Source organism: Rhinatrema bivittatum, chromosome 12, assembly GCF_901001135.1.
Source record: "Rhinatrema bivittatum chromosome 12, aRhiBiv1.1, whole genome shotgun sequence".
NCBI classification, from domain to species: Eukaryota; Metazoa; Chordata; class Amphibia; order Gymnophiona; family Rhinatrematidae; genus Rhinatrema; species Rhinatrema bivittatum.
In genome coordinates, this window is record NC_042626.1 from 49,383,722 (window position 1) to 49,405,593 (window position 21,872).

At 42.3% G+C, this 21,872-nt stretch overlaps 1 protein-coding gene across 9 annotated transcripts in view; it reads left to right on the plus strand.

Moving 5' to 3' along the window:
- STRADA (STE20 related adaptor alpha) overlaps positions 1-21,872 on the plus strand; it is an 88,626-nt gene that overhangs the window by 33,162 nt on the left and 33,592 nt on the right. For 4 of the 9 annotated variants that reach the window (XM_029572173.1, XM_029572174.1, XM_029572175.1 and 1 more), the window contains 6 exons: positions 4,229-4,291; positions 6,537-6,639; positions 7,760-7,881; positions 12,215-12,323; positions 16,488-16,611; positions 17,921-18,092. In XM_029572173.1, the coding sequence (XP_029428033.1) occupies positions 4,229-4,291; positions 6,537-6,639; positions 7,760-7,881; positions 12,215-12,323; positions 16,488-16,611; positions 17,921-18,092 (693 nt within the window). Of the gene's footprint in view, positions 1-319; positions 354-3,692; positions 3,751-4,228; positions 4,292-4,369; positions 4,389-6,536; positions 6,640-7,759; positions 7,882-12,214; positions 12,324-16,487; positions 16,612-17,920; positions 18,093-21,872 lie in introns of those variants that run through there. The other 5 variants (XM_029572176.1, XM_029572177.1, XM_029572182.1 and 2 more) reach the window with 4 other exon arrangements.

Below are 21,872 nucleotides of genomic sequence, written 5' to 3' on the forward strand. Positions count from 1 at the left end.
AGAGACCCGCCCATTGAGAGTGGGAGAGTAGACTACTCGTTCTTATGGTTTGTATGTAATGTAGAGTTGTTGGTGTTTTTCCACGCTCTTTCTTTATTTTATTTTCTGGGATGGAGTTTCCAGTTGGTTACAGTGGCACCATCCTCCTGTTCATTGGGTGTGTTTACTGTTAATATTTTTTAGTGTGAATATCATCTTGGCTTGGGTGCAGGTCAATACTGAATGACTACAAGAGGTACACCAGGTTATATAGCAGTGTCAGTAAAACTTTCTCTTGTCTCCATCTGCTGGCAGGAAGACAAAACACAGGAGTCTGGACTGATCTGTGGTTCTACAGGAACAAAAATTAGCAGGTAAGAACCAATTTTCCTTTACTGTCCATAAAACTATTTAATGCGCATAAATAGCTTTTAAAATTACCCCCTTAATGTACACATTTGCTCTGCTCAGACCTTGTCCATGCCTTTTCTTCCCAGTTGTTCAGAAGATGTTTCTAGATCCTGGGGTGGAAGCAAGGAGGTTGGGGGATAGCCTGTAGAGCCTTGGCAGGACCATGTCACTAGCTTAAAGTAATCCAATTGTCTGAGCATGGCTGAAACTTGAATCATCAAAACGAACCTACTATCAGCTCAGAATACCTCTTGGCTTTAAATCAGTAGTGGCACACTGAGAGGTAGTTGAAAAATAAGCACATTTCTTCACTGCTTCTAGTTGCTGGGGATTATTTTTCTTACTTCTATCCTCTGGATTTTTTTTCCCTACTTTTTTTTAGACCATTTGTCTTTTCTCGATCAGTTCCATTTAGGTCCAAGGCTGTGTGACTGCATTTCTTTGCTCCATTGGTGTACTTGTTACATAATGAGAGCCATTCACCTATCAGAATGCAGGAACAGAGCCATTGGAATAGGGGAGGAGTGCCCTAATGTCAATATTCAAAGTGGATCTTCTGTGTGAATATTTTTTAGTTTTATTTTTTTGTAATTGAAAATGTTGAAAAATGTCAGTGATGGGCAACTTCGATCCTTTAAGGGTTGCAAACAAGTCTGATTTTAGGTTAACCAGAAACTGCAAATAAATCTCATGACTGTGTCTGAATGTGCCGTAGACCAGAACTATTTGAAGCCCTCGAGTGCTGACGTTGCCTGCCCCAGGATTACAAGATTCACAAAGCTCCCGTTCAGTTTGACCTTGGAAGTAAAACTTAACCTCCACACATAAGCAATGTGAAATAAAACAACACAGTGGTTTCCCATTGTATGTGGTGCCAACTGGTTTTGATTGATTTTCCCACCTGCTTTATAACTACTACTAAAGGAAATGAAATCTTAATGAAAAAAAAGCTGTTTGATTAAAACAGCAACACTTTGATAAGTAATATGGCATGAGAGTCTCATAATGGAAGAACATGTATACAAATTTCCCACCTGATGCCACACCAGAATGAATCCCATGTGAACCCCATGTGAGTCTGCTGCACCGCTTCATAAAGCACATTTCAGTCCTGACCATGATCTTTTAAATCATGTCCAGTGGCATAATCTTTTCAGTATATAGTCACAGCTTTGAAACTGCTTTTGTGTGTGTGTGGTACTTTTCTGGTGATGCTTCTCAGCATAGGAGGTTCAGGAAACGCTTTCCTCTGACTTACTGACTGCTGAGTTCCAATTGTTGTTTGTGTTGAACGAGTGTTTGGTAAACTAGTTAGGTGCAGATGTGTTTAGGGCCCTGTGTCGGGAGTGGGTGCCCACTTCCCATCGGTCAAAGAGCAACTTTAGAAGTTGGTAAAGCCTATGCATTTCTCCGACTGTGAAATGTAAGTATCGTGGCCTTTGTGTTCTGTGTGTTAGTCTCATAATGGAAGAACGTGTATACAAATTTCCCACCTGATGCCACACCAGAATGAATCCCATGTGAAACCCCCATGTGAGTCTGCTGTAAAAAGAATCTGCCTGACATGCCCTGGTGAGCTTTTTCTGGTGTTTGGGTAATGCCGAGGGGAGAGGACGTGTGTTCTATCTCAGCAGAATCTCAAACTATTAGCAGTTCCGGTATTTGGCTCATATTAATTTGCTCATGGATTCCACTATAGCCTACCTGCCTGAGGAATTCGCCCCTTTATTTTTTTGCCTGCTTCCTAAATAATTAAGTTATAGATTGACCCCAGATGGTGATCTGTACTACTTCATGTGGGAAGATTTCAGACACTGCAGTCTTGAGTTTAATCTGAGGGCTGCAAGTACTCCTTGGATTATCCACTGAGGCGTTTGTATTGCTCCTTGAAAAAGAAGCTGATAATATGTGATTCCGTGTATGTAGACACAGTTTCTCAAACCTGTCCAGATGATCCTCGCAGCCAAACAGGTTTTCATATCATCCGCAATGAATATGCATGAGATAAATTTGCATGCACTGCCCCCCATTGTATGCAGATCTGTCACATCTCATATTCCTTGTGGTTATCCCAAAAATCCAAATGGCTGTAGAGTCACCAGGTCTGGTTTGGAAAGCCCTGCTTTAAGGCATGCACACTCAGTTTGTACCCTTTTGCTATGGAGACCTTGGCTGCTGTTTGTGTTCGCCTTTCTAGACTGCAATGATGCCAGCATAAGAATGAGTAGAGAAGTATGACCCTAGGGCCAGGGACTTCGGCCCACTTGAACCGGTTGCCTAACGTTTTTGGAATAAGTTGCTAAACTAGAATCAAACTAAAATTTAAAATAAATAAATAAACTAGAATCAAACTGGACCACATCAGATTTTTCCTGAGCCAAGCCTGAACTGGTTCCAGTCCATGTAGAAGGCCATAAGAAATCTGGGCTACTAAAATTACTGGTGATGAAGGCTTATGATGTAACAGAGGAATATTTTACAATTTCCGTAGCATAGCAGTTTAATCTAGTCCAACTCTTTTTTCGATTTTTTTCTGGGTTTGGGGTTTTTTTTTTTGTTTTGTTTTTTTTTACCTGCAGTACTGTACTGATGTTTTTCTTGTTCAGATCTTCCATTGCATATATAATAAAAGCCAGAATGGCTCAAACTGCTCTAAAATGGACATATCTTAAACTATTTCCGAAATAACAAGAGTATGATCTTGGAAACATCTGAATCCAGTTTCACCTCCATCATGTACTATGTGACCTTCAACAAGTTGCTACCTTAGCAGCTTGTATGTTGTAATCCCCTAATTATTTAATTATTTATTTCTGTTACTTTATTTGTGTTGATAACATTGTAATTGCTTAAACACATTTGCAAAAAATCCTGTTAAATGTCTTAGGATTGCTTCTTAACCAATCCAGTTAATCAATAAAACTGTAGATCAGTCTTCAGGTTTCTGAAAGCAAGCTCCATGCATTTGGAGGATGTGGATACAGCTTTTCTGTTTAGCTATGGCTCTGGATGTCCCATTGGTGTTGTGGAATTCATAAAAACCAGATTGACCTAAAGTCTCGTTCATGGAACAGAGGACTTAACTCTTTTTGTCTGCCCCAGTCCATTTCAGCTTGCGCAAGTATTCAGAAATAGGATAGTAACCAGGAATTGGTTCCAGTAGAATTATTACTGAATTCTCCCTCAGGTCCTGTCTGCTGATCAGTGAAGTCAAACATCTGATGAAAGCTCATGTCACTTTAAGGGACACATTCCCAGATTCTGTCCTTGAGAACCTGCAACAGATTGTGTTTTTTTTTCAGGATGTCTGTAATGAATATGCTTGAGAGAGATTTGCATACATCTGAACCAAGAATCGGGGTAATTTTGCCTATTTTGGTCACCCTGACTGGTGTGGGGTTCTTAGGAACTGGAGTTAGGATTACTGTACTGACATAACAATAATAATAGAAGAATCCTGATCCAAGATTTCCCCCTCTCACTCTCACCCTATGCCTCTGATCTAATCCCGCTCTCTGCCATGTAATTTCTGGGCGAGACCAAAAGTTTTAGTTTTATGTTTTAATAACTGTGTATGTATTGCTGTACCCCACCCTGAACTTTTTTTGGAGGTGCATGAAACAAATACTTATAAGTAAAAAATAAATAAGAGCATATATCATGCTCTAGTTTAATCTTAGTTGTGTGTGACTTTAGGCAAGTTATTTTTTCTCTTTTTCTCTGTTCTAATCCCTGCTCTGCAACTAACCTTAGATGCTTTAGCTTACACAACTATGGTTAGATAATGATGATTATGATGATCACTTTTGTTCCTTCTCCTCTTTTTCCCTTTTAAAAGCTTTCAATGCAGTCCAGGAACAGAAATGTGCCGCCTGGTCATCCACCCCAGAGATGGCTGCATGTAGGTCTCTGAAGCATCAAGCCCTACAGCATGTGATAGAATTCTGTTTGGATGAAAGGCACTATAGAAATCGGATTATCATCTGCTATCTTGGATGGTAGAGCATGATGGCCGAAATTGTATTGTTACATTTGCGCTTCAAAGACATTTTTTTTTAAGTGTCTGTTATTTCTTATTTTATAGTTGTCTGGATTGCACAGCTGTAGCTTTGTTAAACCGCGGAGCTTAGCCGAAACTATCTTTCGGCATGAGCGAGCATACAACGGAGGAAGGTGCCCTCTCTCCATTCCATTTGCATGCAGGCGCCACAAAGAGCGCCTCTGATTGAGCTTGCATGTCTGAACTGCCACGGCATACATTTTACACCAGCCCTGCTACCATTGGTTGCCTCAGCACCCTGAGCCCTGTTTGCTAAGGATTTTTCTAGGCATAAAACTGGGAGGAATCGCCCATGTGGAGAAAGGTTCAGTACTGAGAGAAAATTTGTGATCCCCCCTGTATATTAGCACAACTTATTCTACAAACATGATTAGATCCTAATCTAACCCTAATAAAGATAACCCTCATTGAATAAATAACTCAGACAGAAAAGATATATTTTGATTTAATTATTCAACAAAAAAATTCAGCAATAAGTATCCTTGTGAGAAAAAGTATATGAACCCCTCAATAAACATTTCCTGTGACTTGATGAATTTTGGCCCATTATTCCACAGAGAGCTGATTCAGCTCCATAAACTTTGAGGGCATCCTTGAATGAACAACTTGTTTCGCCACATTTCAATAGGGTCTAGGTTGGGTCTTTAACTTGGCCAGTCCTGATGTAGCAAAGTAGCCCTGCACTGTGGTATCTTCAGCACCATGCTTGGAAGGTCGTATTTTGGTTTTCCCCAATATAAAATGTTTTTTTTTTTGTGATTGAAAAAGTTCAGTTTTTGACTCATTATTCCAAAATTCTCATAGTCATCTAGATACTTATATTGGTAGCTTGTGTGTGGCATTTTAACCCTTTGCAATGCATTTCAGTGGGTAATTATATTTTAACTAACTGGTCAAGATAGTCAGTCTTCACGTGTCTGAAAGGTCTTTGCCCCCTGTTCTTATTCAGCTCGGTGGAAAATTATTTGTTTACAGAGATCTCCATAACTATTATACCTTTAGGTGTACATCGATAGTGGACAGGTAAATATGAGAACTTTTAACTGAATAGTATTAGATTTGCTGAGTTTGTACGGTGTGCTTTGATTGTTTTAATGGATTGTATTTTATATTCTTTGGTAATCTGCTTAGAACATTGTTTGAATCAGTGGAATATAAAAACCTTTTGGACCTTTTATATAGTACTGGATGCCCATACTGGGTCATGCAGATTTACTCTACAGGGTGGTTTACTTGTTACCCAATTATTTAAGAACCAGATTCTAATTAGTCTATTAATTGCATTAAGGAAACCAGGGGTTCACCTATTATTTCTCACACTGATTCTGATTGTTTTATTGTTCCTACTTGTACATTATTGTGTCTCAAACTCAGAATTGTTCTAATTTATACCCTTTTATTGGTTTTGGTTAAACAAAGGGTATCATGGTAAAACCTTATCTTCATTATTATACTTGGAGTTCACAAACTTCTGTGTGTAAGCTCTAGATGTGCCCGGAGAAGGCTCAAGCTGGTGAATGGCTGAAAGTATGTCTGCAGCAGTAGTTCCCAGTATTGCTGCATGGTCGGATTAGTACATTAAAATCTAGAAGCCAATCTGGTGGGCAGGAAGTTCTCTGGTGGCAATAAGAGGATATTTCTTAAGACTTCAGCTAATGGGGTGTTTGGGTTCTGGATGTAAGTACTCCATATTGTCTCCTTTTTAATTAAACTGTTAAGGCAAGTAGATTTTACTGAAAAATACTTAAAGGATTCATTTATTTGCGGATCATCTTTAAATGTTCTGATCTATAGCTTCTATTTCTCCTGCAGTAGAACTTTAAAGCAAACAAAGATATGAATTGGTAACTTTTCTGATTGTGGTGTGTGTTTAAGAGGCATACATAATTTTTATTTATTTATTTTTTTGCTCAAATCTCATTTTAGAGGGCTAGTGCTTGCTTTGGCTTATGTTGTTATATTGTAGCTTGGCCATAGTGGGCAGAAGCAGGTACTATGGAACTGCTGTCCTGAGTATACTGAGAGGAATATTTTGCAGTTTTAATGCTGGTTTTTTTTGTTTGTTTTTTTTAACTCCCTTATCCAGGCCAATGAAGAGAGCTTGGAATCATTAACCTCAGCCCCCAGACGGGAAGCCATGAGCAGCCTAGTACCAGACAGGAGCTGCTATGAATTGCTCACTGTTATAGGTAACATCGCTGGGAAAGTGTGGTGCCTTTCTGTGCTATGCCAGACCTGTTGTTGCAGATCCTCTGATTGTTTGTTTATAAGTGTTTTGTTTGAGTCCTAGTTTTGGCTCAGGCTCCTCCTGTTGCCTGCCTTCTTGGTCATTAGCTGGCCACGCAACATTCAGGGTGATCCCCAATGGCTGCTAATGCCATGCTACAGAGTTTTGCCTATATTTTGAGGTGGGTGATTATGGATTGAAGACAATAAGGAAAACTCAGGAAGCTGCACTGGATGGAGCCCTGATGAGACAAAGAGAGACCAATAAGATGAAAGAAAGGGGAAATCATTTTTTTATTTAAAAAAATAAACACTACAGATATCAATTTTCTGTGTTTTTTCTAGCAGTGTAATTTGTACTTCCAGCCAGCTCTGGACATCTAATAGCACTTGTGGAAATATGCTTTTAAAGGTTGACTATACCTTTCTTGTTTGGTTACTGTAAAATATTTCTGAAATCATTTCCTATAAAAGGTGGTGATGTTGAAATGGTGTCTGTTAATATCCGATTTTCCTGTTTTAGAATTCATTTAGCAGTAACCATGGAAGAGGCGGCACTCATAAGTGAAACAGCAAAAGTTCATTATTTAATACATCTAAACCCTCCGTCCTTTTAGTTCCTGTATTGGAAACCTTTCTGAAATGTTGGACATTTTGGAGACTTTATGTAACTAACTTTGCTTTTTTTCCACTGGCCCTCTAGCAGCCTCTTCCTCTTCTCCTGGGCATCCTAGTATCATCATAGAGAACATCAAGGGTCCAAAGCAGTTTTCTCTCTGATTTTACAGCTTTACCTGAATGTTGATTTTGAATAAACTGCCTCCATCCCACCTGCCTTGATCAGCTGAGGGTGGCAGCACTGGGTGCCAAGCTTGGGGAGAGTGGGGGGGCGACATTCTACCCTTTTGTGTCAAATCTGGGAGCCCAAAAGGGAAAAGGGGGGGGGGGTGCTCGGAGCCCTGCAGCTGAGCTTCTGAAAACTGCCCTGAGACAGTAAATCAAGAAAGCAAGGGTGGCCTAGACAGACCTTATGACTTGAGTGTTCTTGCAAAGCTGCTCACAAATGTATTTTCCATTTCTTAGGTACTGGCTTTGAAGAGTTAATGACTGTGAACCTGGCCAGGTATAAGTCATCGGGACAGTTTGTCACGGTCAGAAGAATTAATCTGGAGGCATGCACCAATGAAATGGTAACATTGTTGCAGGTAATAATGCCTTGTCTTATTGATTTTAGCAATTTGCCAATGCCTTATGCTTCGGAAACATAATGTTCAGCCATCTTGGGGATAGAAGGTCTTTGCTGATAACTTCCAAGAAAGGAAAAAGGCAGGGCTAAAGATTTCAGAAACTGGAAATAGATGTCAACTTTTCTTGAAGACCAAAAACGCACTACCCAAAGAATAGGGGATAAAAGATCTGTGTTTAAATTACTCATGTTAAGAAGAGCTTAATTTGTAGACAAAAAGGAAATGGGAATGGGGAGGAAGGGAGCGAGCGAGGCCAGGGACAGGTGTGATCTGTGAGAGGAACCAAGGCTGGGGATGAACTCTCTCTCTCCCCCATTCACACACAAACTCTGTCACATACACACACATGTGAACACACTATTCCTGTACATGTCCAGATCAGTCCAGACTCCTGGGTTTTGCATCCCTGCCAGCAGATGGAGATAGGGAAAGTTTTACTGACGCTGCTACATAATCTGGTGTGCCACCTGCAGTCCCTCAGTATTTCTCTGTCTCCAACAGATGGTGGTGCAAAACGTGCAGAGGCTTAATTTTCAAAAAAAAGTCCATATAAGGAGTTGAGATCAGTCCCATCTAGTGTCCCATCTTGTTTAGGTGTAGTAGGAGTGTGGCTGGCCTCTGGTACTTTCAAAAGGCAAGATATACAGTGGATGCTAATAGTCCTCAGGGAGGAATATGCCTTAGAATTTGCTTGCCTGATAAAGGAAGCTTACAAGATTTCTCTTTGCGACTCCAATCACAAACAGGAAGCAGCTTACACCTCAGTAGCTCTGCTGTTGCTTAGGAAGACTATTTTCCATTCAGATGGAGTCTTTGAGGACGGTAATAGCGACGATAGATAAGGAGGAGCTTTTTTGGCATCTCTGGATTTGACAGAGGCTTATCTGCATATAGCCATCAGGCCGGAGCACCAGTGGCTTCTGAGATTCATGATCCTAGGGGAACATTTTCAGTTTTGGGCCCTTCTGTTTGGGCTGGCAAAAGCTCTGCGTACATTCACCAAGGTGATGGTGGATGTGGCAGCAGCCTTACAACGGGAAGGTGTGCTGGTTCGGGCTGCTGGTGCATTTGTATCTGCATCAGACCTCTGTCAGTAGTTTGTACAGAAGGTGCTGATACAGTTGAAGTCTCTAGGCTCGGTGGTGAATCTAGCAAAGAGCCATCTTGTTCCCTCTCAGACCCAGGAGTTTCTGGTGCTCAGTTCGACACGCTGGAAGGGAGAGTTTCTCTCCCGGAAGAGAGGATGTTGAAGTTGCAGGCTCAGATTCGACACCTATTGAGGCTTTCGATGCCCAAGGTCGGGGACTATTTGTAAGTCCTGGGCTCTGTGGCATAGTCATTTGAGCAGGTGCCTTGATACTCTGGTGTCATCATTGGAACTGGTTCCTTGGTGTTTGCACATATGAGGCCTCTACAGAGAGCTCTTCTCTCCTGGTGGAATTCGTACTCTAAAGAATTGCATCTTTCCCTTTTGCTGCTTCTTTGGAGCAGTTTGGAGCAAGATGTGGAGTTAGCAGTTCCAGATTGGGTGGCCTTTCACTCCGGAGAGCTGTATGTCAGGTTCAATCGGCACAGGGCCAGTGGTCGCAGAAAGAGGCTTTGTGGTCATTCAGTCGATTAGAGTGAAGAGCGGGGTGTTACGCTTTGCTTGGCTTTCTGCCACAATTACATGGCCGTCCGGTGTGGTTCCTAGTGGGTAGTGTGACAACGGTGGCCTAGATCAACCGACAGGGAGGAACCATGAGTTGGGCGATGGCTCAGGAAGCCCAGGAGTTGTTTTTCTGGGCAGAGCAGCTTCTAGAGCAGATATCAGTGTCTCTCATCGCCAGGGTGGACAATGTTCAAGCGGATTACATCCCGGGGAGTGGGAACTGTCGAAGACAGCGATGCATCTCATTCATCAGAGATGGGGATAACTTCATAGAGAAAACACCAAGGTGTCTCAACAGCCATCAGTGAGAGCACGGGGCAGAAGGCATCGGTGCTCTGGTTCTGCCATAACCTCGAGGCGTTCTTCTGATGTCTTTCCTCCATGGTCTCTAGTGGGCAAGGTGATAACGGCGGATGGAGAAGCATCTGGACAATGTGATTCTGGTGGTTCCAGAGTGGCCACATCATCCATGGTTCGCTGATCTCGTAAACTTGGCCATAGGACTGCTGTGGTTCGGCCATCTGTTTAATCTTTTCTATCAGGACCTAATATTTTTCAGATCAGGCAGCTTACTTCTGTCTCGTGGCCTGGCTTTTATAAGGAGTCGCTGAGTTGGAGGGGATTTTCTAAAGCGGTTTTTGTCACTTTATTGCTGGCCAGGGGACCTTCCACATTCTTGGTGTATGTAAGTATTTGGAGGGTCTTCGAGCCTTGGTGTGCTGTTAGTAGAGTGCAGCCTATTCAGGCTGCAGTGTCATTTTGTTTTTTCTTTATGAGGGTTGATTAGGGGTCTGATATTTCAGGTAGCAGCCTTGGGCAGTCTCCGGGGTAAAGTGCAGGGTTATCCTCTGTCCACACATCCAGATGTATTATGTTTTTCTTCGGGGGGATTTGCATCCTCCGATGAGAGAGATCTATCTCTCCTGGAATATTATTCTGGTGCTTCAAGGAATGGATGATGTTCTGTTTGAACCACTGAGGAGGGCAACCATGAAGGACTTGTCTCTTAAGGTGTTTTTTCTGTTGGCTATTTGTTCAGCCAGGAGAATCTCGAAGCTCTAGGCTTTGTCTTGCTGAGATCCTTTCTACAGATTTCTGCCAGAGGTGGTTTCCACGTTCCATCTTATCCAGACTGAACTTTCCAGCCTTTCCAGATTTGGATTCTTCTACACGTCATGCAAGAGACCTTAGGTTCTCGGTCGTGAAGTGTTTATTATTGAGGTAACTAAAAGTTACTAATGAGTTTCATAGGTTAGATTACCTCTTTGTTCTGTGGAGTGGCCCAAAGAAGGGGTGTCTGAGTTCTAAGACTACTATTGCATATTGAATTAAGGAGGCGATTGACTCAATTTATATATCTGAGGGTTTGAGGGCTCACTCAGCAGGTATCTCCGCAGGAGATTTGCAGGTCAGATACTTAGAAGTCGCTGCATACTTTCGCCAGACACTATTGCTTGGATGTCGGGACCTTGGCTTCCATGGGATTTGGTGAGAATGTTCTCCGAGCAGGACTCCCCAGGTCCCACCCAGGGTAGGGGTACTTAGGTACATCCCAAGAGTCTGGCCTGATCTGAGAATGTACAGGAAAAGAAAATGTTCTTAACTGCTAATTTTCATTCCTGCAGTACCACAGGTAAGTCCAGAGACCCACCCAATGGAGAGGGGGAGAGTCTGCCACTCGTACTGTGGATTTGTATATAATGCATAGTTATTAATGGTTTTGGTTTTTCTAGGAACAAGTTTTCCATTTTTGTAGCAATTTCACCTTAATCCTGCTCTTCGGGGGAGTTTGCATTTAAGGATATTATTGTTGTGGTCGTCATGTCTTAGGTACAGGTCCATACTGAAGGACTGTAGGGGGCACACTAAGTTATGTAGCAATGTCAGTAAAACTTTCTCTGTCTGCATCTGCTGGCAGGGAGGCAAAGCCCAGGAGTCTGGACTGATCTGTGGTACTACAGGAAGGAAAATTAGCAGGTAAGGACCAATGTTCCTTATCCCAGCTCCCATCAGTGCTCAACGCCCAGCCATCCTTCACCCAGTCATGCTCAGCTCTTCCCTGCAGGCTGCCTAGAGGGGAGGGTTTGGATCCGAACACCCCCTGCTGCTCTGAAGTCTGAAAAGAAGCGGTGGAACCTTGTCCCAGGCCGTTCCCCCACAAATGGCAGCGCCACTGCCATTTTTGTAAATATGTAAATTTGTCGAGTATATTTAGTTTGCCTTCCCCCCCACCCTCCTCAGCTCCTTTGTTATCTACCTCCTCCCTCCCTCGCTTCCTTGTTCTACTGGTTACTTGTTACATGTAAAGCCTGTTGCTTGTTGCGTTCTCTGTAAACCGACGAGATGTTCCCAATGTGCATCGGTATATAAATGCCTTTAAATAAATAAATAAAAATAAAATTACACCCCAATAGCAAGTTAGAGCGATTAACCACTGCCTTGGTGAAGGGGAAATGCTAGGGAGGGGAGAGGGAGAAAGATTAATTGGAGGCGCAGAGAAGGGGTTTGTGCACGTGCTTTTCTTGATGTGAGGTCTTGTGCCAAAAGATGCTTGTGAGGTTTTGCCATCCTTTGTGTAACACTTGGTCGTGCCCCTGGTGGTTTTGTGAAACATTCTGATGAGGATCCTTGTTCTTTCAGAACGAACTCCACGTCTCAAAGCTTTTCAATCACCTTAATATCGTGCCATATAAAGCAACCTTCATAGCTGACAACGAGCTGTGGGTAGTTGCACCTTTCATGGGTTACGGTAAGTGGAAGCAAAAGCTGCCGAGAAACACCTCAGTCAACCAATTTCTAATCCATTCCACCGTCTTGGGACCCACTCCCAGACTGCTCATTTTATTTATGAGCCCCCCCCTATGCAGGACCGTATCAGAAGCTTTGCTGGAATGTAAGTAAACCACATCAAGTGCTTGTCCTTTATTTAATTCTCTAGTCTCTCAGTCAAAAAATGTTAATCGGATTCGTTTGATACAACTTTCCTCTGCTAAAACCATGCTGTGAATACTGTACGTAAAATCAGATTTATTGATGTTACTAAGAGAAAGTGAAATGTTCCTGAACATACCCAGATCAGTCCAGAGAAGTGGGTTGTGTATCCCTACCAGCAGGTGGAGTCAGAGAGCAAAGAACTTTGAGCACTGCCATATATAGAAGAGTGCTAACTGCCATTCCTCAGTATTTCTCTGACTCCATTAGGTGGTAGAGATGCACTCTTTTTTTCTTTTTTTTCTTTTTTCTTTATTAAATTTTCCATAATAATACAAAGCTTTAAATCTTTGCACAGAAATCTTCAGAAACAATTTATAAACGATCAAACTGATCATTAACAAAAGTTGAAAGAAGAAAAAAATATAATATTACAATTCACAAAATACTCTTTTGGGGGCGGACGTCAGAAAGATAAAATGAAGCCTACCACAAAGGAAAAAGATAAAGAAGAAATTGCCAATAGATTGCTATATCTCGTTACATTAATTTATTGCAGAGAAATTGGACTAACTATAGGTGGTGATTCCCTCATCGCCCTGTTTTGGGAATCGAGCCACACTTTGAGGTGTTCGGGATTAAGAAAAACATATGTATTATTATTATATTTCACGATACATCTACACGGGTACCTTAGCTGGAAAGTGGCTCCCAGTAGTCCAGTATCTTGCCTTAAAGCCAGAAATCCCTTCCTCCTCACTTGTGTGACTTTCGCAAGATCAGGGAAGATCTGGATGTTTTGGCCCATAACCTGGGTCCCTATATTCTGAAAATAATTTTTCATAATCAACCCCATATCTTTTTCATATATAAAAGAAATCAACAAGGTGGCTCTTCCCACAATCTCTGCATCTGAAGATTCTAAAAAAGCTGTCAAGTTCCCCAAGTCCATCTGATTCTGATTACCATCTCCTTGTGATCGAGAAAAGGGAAGAAAATAAACCTTGTTAAATGCAGGTATCTCTTCTGAGGCAATATGTAGCATCTCTATCAAATATCTACGTAAAGTCACTCTAGGCAACTCTCCCATTACTTTGGGGAAATTTAACAGCCTTAGGTTTAGCCTCCTGAAGCGGCTTTCCAGAAATTCAGTCTTTTTATTCAAGGCAGTATTATCTTGTACTATAGACATCTGTAGTTTCTGGATCTCTTTAATATTTGTTTCCATCTGCTGTACTTTATTCTTTTGCTCAGATAATTGCAGGTTGTGGTCCTGTGTCACCAAGTCCAATCGTGAGGAAATTTGGGTGATTTGAATCATAGTCCCCTGGATTGCCAAGTTTTGCTGGGCCAACAATTCCCAAATCACGTCCAAAGTTACCACAGGTGGTTTAGGAGGCATAGCTAGCCCCTGCTGTATTCTCCGGGTAACATCCTCCGGTGTTGACAAACCGGGATTGATAGTATAGGTAAAACAAATCTTACCACTATTTAGTTGGTTTCTCTCCGGACTCAGAACACTGCTCGGGCCCGCCATACCTCCTTGAGATGTCTCACTTCCGGGTATCTCAACCGCTTCTGCTCCCTCCATGGTTCGCACTGAACCCAATAGGTTTGTGGGTTCCAAAGCAGATTCTAGCGGTGATAACAGGGATATAACCTGAGGCAATCTCGGCGTTGGAGGGCTCAATGTAAGTTCCCCTGGTGAAATGGCGGCTTCTCCTCCGTTCTCAGCAGCGGGGACTGGCTTCTCCTGCTTAGTAACGAGGTGAGTGCACTTGGTGATCTTTTTGTCCCGCGGGGAGAGAGGGCGTTGGAGGGTATGTCCTCAATTTCCCCTTACGCTTCGGAGGCATAGTAGACTGAAAAAAATCCTTCTCTAACAAAAGAAACTGCGGGAGCTCCAACGAGCACTCCTAGCAAGCGGCCATCTTGACTCCAGTAGAGATGCACTCCTGCTGTCTTAGTTTTTAGTCATTGTGTTTTGTGGTACCTGGAAGTTACCAATGATTTTCAACGTTCCGATCGTTTGTTCATTCTATTTGGTGGCCCTAAGAAGGGAGACAAAGCGTCTAAGGCATCCATCTCTTGTTGGATTAAAGAGGCCATTTGTTGGTCATACATAGCCCGCGGACGACAAGTGCCTTTGGGTCTCAGAGCTCTTTCCACCAGGACCCAAGCTACTTCCTGGGCAGAATGTCAGTTGCTGTCGCCTCAGGAAATCTGTAGGGCGACTGTGTGGTCCTCGCTTCACACTTTCACTAAGCATTATCGATTGTATGTTAAGGCTTCTGATGAATTGTCCTTCGGTGAGAGTGTCCTGCATGCAGGTCTTTCGGGTTCCTGCCCAGTGTAAGGTGGCTTGGGTACATCCCACTTCTCTGGACTGATCTGGGTATGTTCAGGAAATGAAAATTGGTTCTTACCTGCTAATTTTCGTTCCTATAATACCACAGATCAGTACAGAGGCCCACCCAGTTACTGAAAGACTGTCTGGCTAGACTTTGCTATGTTTCTTTCTTTTTTCACGATGCTCCTTTTGCACATAAATTTGATGGAGCAGTTCTTTAAAATTTGTTCGGTTTATGTGTTTATGGGGCAAAGTGGTAGTTAGTTTTAGTTGGTTTCTACCCTTTGTTCCTTAGTTCTGTTTGCATGTGTTCCTTAGTTGCATGGGCTTGGGTACAGGTCAATACTGAGGAACGGCAGTTGGCACTCTTCTATATATGGCAGTGCTCAAAGTTCTTTGCTCTCTGACTCCACCTGCTGGTAAGGATACACAACCTGCTTCTCTGGACTGATCTCTGGTATTACAGGAATGAAAATTAGCAGGTAAGAACCAATTTTCATTTTTTGTATCTCTTGAAGGGTTGCAAAACATTCATACATATCCTTACTATTAGCAAAGAAAATGCATACTAATGCAGTGGATTAGTGAATCTGTCCCGAGCTACTAATTTGGATAAAACAAACGGTAAATTGGATGAGAATGGAAGGATAGATACTACCCTAGACTACCCATGCTGTAGAGTGTGCAATGCGAACAAAAATCCACAATCAGATGAAAAATCAATTGCTGAATCCAAATTAAATAGATCTGCTGCCAACTATCATACATACAACAAGGTGGTGGAGGTGAATGCTCAAATCCTCAAGCTACCTATTATAAGTGATTGGATCATCCTCATCCCCCTCCTTCCTTGTGAACTGGATATTTTTAAATGCTCTAAAAAGACAACAGATTTTTCAAGAAACTTTAAATACTCTAAAAACATATCTGAGTCTTGTAATCCAAATGTTGATGTGTGCTACTCTGAAAATTATATTGTCTTTTTAGAGCATTAAACTTTTAAAAAAAAATATCCAGTTCACAAGGAAAGAGGGGGACAATGATGATCCAATCACTTACAATCGATATGATTTGAGCACCTTGTTGTATGTATTCTAGTTGGCAGCAGATGATCTACTTAATTAAGTAGAGTGTGCATTAGCATGGGCAACTTTCTATGAACTTAGTATTTTGACTTAAAACTCACCATTCCAATAAGCTCAAGCTGAGGAACAGCAATGATCATACAATACAGGAGTACAATAATGCCTACCCAAGGACCTGGAAAATCCATTTAAAAGAAGCAAAATATTTGACCAATTTGATGCCCCCACCTATAACCCACATCAAAAGATCATCGTGCTTCTGAGACATGATGTACGCATGAGTGAAGGTGTGGTGCCTTGTCCATGATGTGTGTGATAGGACACTGTATATATGCCTTTTTTTTTTTTAACTTAAAATCTAAAATACATGGATACGAGGACTTGCAAGCAATCTATTGGATAAATATTCTTGTAGCCCATTTATAAATATGTGTAGTATTTTCATGGTGAAAATATATCTGATGTGTAATGTTGCTGCTTTGAGGTTATTTCTCAAAATAATTTTTTTTTGTTGTGGTAGAAATTATAATCTAGTTCCTCTTTGTAGGCTCAGTTAGGGATCTAATCGGTACCCAGTTCATGGATGGAATGAGTGAGTTGGCAATTGCATACATCCTTCAGGGAACACTGAAAGCTCTAAACTATATTCACCACATGGGCTATGTGCACAGGTAAGCAGTAACACTTGCTTACCATGGGAGGGAGAGGGATGATGAACTGTGCTTTACAATTTGTAATTATTCCTGGGGGATAGACATGGATAACGGTATTAGAGCAAGCACAGTAATTTGTTTCATTGCAGTACAGGGAAGAGATGGGCATTTGATTGCCTGCTTCTGTTTCTTGGTATGGTATGAACATGTTTTATAGTCTTCCAGGGAGAAGGCTATGCAATGTACTGATCCCATAAAGACATTTCCACTGCTCAAGCACCTGGTATCATATGAGCAAAGTGGCTTGTCAGCAAGCACTCTGAATGCATGAGAAGGATGATCAGAGGAAGAAAAGTATTTAAAGCAGGCCTTAAGAGATTAGTCCAGTCTGGTGGCTTAGTGGTGGCTGGGTAGTCTAGGGGATGCTGCAGAGCGGGGAGGGAATCTGTCATCATGCAGCGGTAACACCTAATGGTCGGATGTAAGAGCCCTGGTGTATGGCCACTGGTCAAGGCCTGTCACTGCAATGACTTGGCTAAGTGAGTTGAAAAGCAATATAAACTAGAGGGGAAATTCCCAGTGAGTTGTGAATGGAGGCCTATGATCCCAGTCCTGGTTCTGATTGAGCTGGAAGCTCCAAAGGAGCAGGATGAAACTACCAGGCCAGTAAAATAAAAATCCCATTAATCTGGCTTCTCCTTCAAATAAGTAAAATGAGTCTCATTCTGTTAACTGGCTGCCTTTTACTCAGGTGCATTGTACAAGACTGCACAATTGAGATAGTTATCTTACAGTTTCAAAACTTCATACAGATTTTGTTTCATATGAGTGGTACAGATGCTGCACGATGTTGCTCATTCATTAGGCTACTGCTGCCGACTCCTGGGGGTTACACTGACTGGAGCGAGAGTGCATGGCATCGCTCGCTCTGAAGAGATGCTGCTGGATCGCGCCTCGATTGATAATGCCGTGGGCTTGGGGGGGGGGGGGGGGGGGGGGAAAGGGGTGATGGCACACTTGGGCCCAGGAGGGAAATCAGTTACCGCCAACATTGAGTTCAGGCTCTAGGGATGATTTCCCTTCCAGCCCTGAGCCAGCACAGGAGCTCAGGGCTGTCTGGTCCATCATCCTTCAGAGTGTTGGGGTGGAGGTGAAGGAAGCTAGAGACATTGTTGCTTTGCCTGCCAGAACTTGTAGGACTGTAGCCTGAGCCCAAGTCAGTAATGTCAAGGGTGCATGTGATCTGAGAAATGAAACTGGGACCCTCTCCTAATCCCACCTCCTACCATTGTAACATTGCATTTTTCTTTCCTCCTGTTGCCTGAAGGAGCGTAAAAGCAAGTCACATCCTGATCTCCGTGGAAGGGAAGGTTTACCTGTCAGGACTGCGCAGTATTCTTAGTATGATTAATCACGGGCAACGTCTCAGAGTCGTGCATGACTTCCCCAAATACAGCATCAAGGTCCTTCCGTGGCTGAGTCCCGAAGTCCTACAGCAGGTAAGCTGCAAACACATTAAATATGTGATTTGCTCAAGGAGTGGGGTGTTTTTATTCTTATTGCAACAGGTCTTTTCCTGTAGTCCCTCCATTCTTTTGCCAAATTTAAAAAGATTTCTGATCTTTCTGGTAAACTCTAAATTGACAGAGGGATAGCCGATTTTGTCACCACCTGAAAGGTACTGGATTTAGCCATATGAAGTGGAAATCCATCAACCTTATGAAGAAACTTGCTCAGATTCAGAATGCTATTAATTCTCTCTCCACACCATGTCCTGCCTAATCCAATGCCTTCTCTTTGTTCTGTATATATAGTTTCCCATCTGTACATCATTTCATGCATCTGATGGACTCTGTCCTCGAAGCTTATGCTTCAATAAATTGGTTAGTCTATAAGGTGCCACCTGACTCCTGTCATATTTTTCTCTAAATTTAGAAAATCTGCAATCCTTATCACTTTGTCTAAGGAATTCATTGCTGTTAAGGTTTTTGCTCTGAATAGTTTATAGATAGGCTATCCGAGTGTAGGAATAAACCAGAACCCTGGAAAATATCCACAAAGAAAAACTTTAAAATCAGGATCCTTAGAACTGCCAAAAGTCTAAGTAGCTCTGCATCCTATGTGCAGTGTCGACTGGTAGTGGGAACGTTCAAGACTGCTTAAGTGTCTTGCACATATGGAGAAGAGACCTGTATGGTCCTAAATGTCCAGGTATATTACTCTCATTTGTAGATTTCTATAATACAAAGAAGCTCCCTACATGTTAGTGTTTCAACCATGGTGTCTGTTTCAAGGGACAAAGTTAGATGTTGCAGCTTCATCTGCATTCAGGCAGGCTTGCCCACACAAGTGGGTTATGCACTCCTACCAGCAGATGGAAACAGAGATCAACTGACTTGCTGATGTCACCCTCATATAGCACTGCACTGACATCAGCCTGTCAGTATTCTCTTCTCAAGCAGATGTTGGACATGCATTCCATTCTGTGGACTGCGGCCTAGTTAGGCTAAGTGATTATGAAGAGAGGCTAGCGGGTGGCTCCTGGAGTGAAAGGATGTTTTTTTCCCTTCTCAGTTGAGCATGACCCAGAGGAATATTGCACTTAAATGAGGGGCTTCGATAGTTGAGACTCCCTCTCTCAATGCAGCACAGCCTTGGTTTTATAGGATGATGACAGCACCTGAGGGGACAGTGTGGACTCCTTCCCTCATTGAAGCAGCTTTGGGGTTCAGGGGGACAACCAGTAGGTGGATATTTGGGATTCCCGTGCCCCCCCCCCCCCCCCCAGTTCCACTTCCTCTTCCTCATGATGGTTTCCTTGGGCACAAGGAGGATAAAAGGATATTTTATTTATTTATTTATTATTTTTCTTATACCGAATTTCATGACAAGAATCACATCAACCCGGTTTACAATTAACAATGTGTGTAAAGCAGAGGGTAACATAGTAATCAATATTCCAACTTCAAACACAGTAAACAATAGGATGGAAGTGAGAAAGTTACAATAAAACAGGGAGAATTAACTTGGATCTGGAAAAGGGGGAGATAACTGAGCAGTATAGTCCTTACATTGCAGACAATTACATAGTTGTATAGTAAGAATGAATCTATATGATACAGTTGGGTAACGTGATAAAAGGGTGCTGAGTATGAGTGTGGTTTCTTTTTTCAAACCAGTTTTTGAATAATAGTTAGTGCTGTTGGGTGGCAGTTTTAATCTAGGCCTGGGAATGCTTTTTTAAAAAGCCAAGTTTTTAGTCTTTTCCTAAATGTTAGTGTGCAGGGTTCTTGTCTCAAGTCAGGTGGGATAGAGTTCCATAGAGGTGGACCTGCTGAGGAGAAGGCTCTGCGACTGAGAGATTTATGTTGGTAGGTTTTGGCATGTGGAACCTGTAGTTATTCTTTGTAGGATTCCCTGATGGGTCTGGTGGATGTGTGTTTTTTAAAGGGGATTTGTAGGTCGAGCCGAGTGTGATGGTGGATGGCCTTGTAGATGATTGTGATGGATTTGTAGATGATTCTGTAGTGAATCGGTAACCAATGAAGGGCTTTGAGGATTGGGGAGATATGGTCGATTTTCCTGGAGTTTGTAAGGATTCTGGCTGCTGTGTTCTGTACCATTTGTAGTGGTTTGGTATATGAAGCTGGGAGGCCTAGTAGTAGTGAGTTGCAATAATCTAGTTTGGAGAAGATTATTGCTTGCAAGATTGTTCTGTAGTCCTGAGCGTGGAAAAGCGGCTTTATTCTTTTCAGAATATGTAATTTGTGGAAGCAATCTTTGGTGGTTTGGTTAATGAATGGTTTGAGGTTCAGACGGTTGTCTAGGATGGCTCCTAGGTCTCTTACGTGGGCGGTTTGAAGGAGGGCTGGTGGTTTTGAATGTGTGTTGTTTTCCGGTGATATGAGCAGGTATTCCATTTTTGAAGCGTTGAGGACTAGATTTAGGCTGGTGAGGAGGTGTTTGATTTCTAATAAGCAACTGTCCCAGAGTTCCATTGTTTTCTTGATGGATTCTTTTATAGGGATAACAATCTGAACGTTGTCAGCGAAGAGGAAGTGTTTCAGGCTTAGTTTAGAGAGCAGTTGACATAGTGGGAGCAGGTAGACATTAAAAAGCGTGGGTGAAAGGGATGAACCTTGCAGTACGGAAGGGTGATATTGGGATTCTGTATTATGAATTTTGACCCTATATCCTCTGTTCTCCAGGAAGGTTTTAAACCAAGTTAGTGTAGCACCAGTCACTCCTATGTTTGCCAGCTGTTTTAGAAGTAGGTCATGGTTGACGGTATCAAAGGCCGTCGAGGAGGATTAATAGGAATGCTTGGCCTTTATCAATTCCTGAGAGGAGGAAGTCCGTTAGTGAGAGGAGTAGCGTTTCGGTGCTTGCAGCTTTGCGAAACCCATATTGATTTGGAGACAGAATACTGTGGTCCTCCAAGTAGTTGGATAGTTGCGTGTTCACCAGTCTTTCCATCACTTTGGCTATGAATGGGAGGTTGGAAATGGGGCGAAAGTTGTTGGGATCGCATGCATTTAGATTCGGTTTTTTTAGAAGGGGTTTGATTGAGGCTGTTTTTAAGTCATCTGGGTAGATACCCTGGGACAAAGAACAGTTTATGATTTCGGCTAGGGTTTTTGATATAGTATCCGGGATGAGAAGAAGCATTTTGGAAGGGATTTGATCAAAAGGGTGTGATGAAGGTTTCATATTCTTCAACACAGATTGTAACTCTGTGATGGTGATGGGTTCGAATGCGTTAAGCTGAATGTCTTTGTTTGGGAGAAGATATGAGTTATCGTTTCATATGATTATGATTTGATTATGATATGATTATGAGTTATATTGTCTTTTGGGCTGGGACACCTTCCAAAAAAAATGTAGCTTGCAGGAGCCGAGAAGTGTAAATGGCAGATGTGAGAGAGCTGGTCCATCGCTTCCCGATTGAATGGAGCTGTTTTCGTCAGGGAGTTTCAAGGAAGGCAGAAGGAGACAGCCCTGTACTCCTTCGATGGAGAATGGCCTGGACTAGAATGGGGTATCCTTTTAATCCCCCATTTCTCTGCTCTTGGCACTTGCTTGACTGAGTCTTTTTTTTTTTTAACCGTAGGAGCCAATTAAAGTATTCCATGACAGGGTGAGAGCCGTGCAGCCCATGGCGCTTATCTAAGGTCGGGGTGATGGCTCGACAATTGTAGCAGCTGTGACTTAGCATAGAAAGAAAACTGTGTGCTGTACAGCTTGCGACCATCAGTAGCTGCTTGCGAGGAAACTCTTCG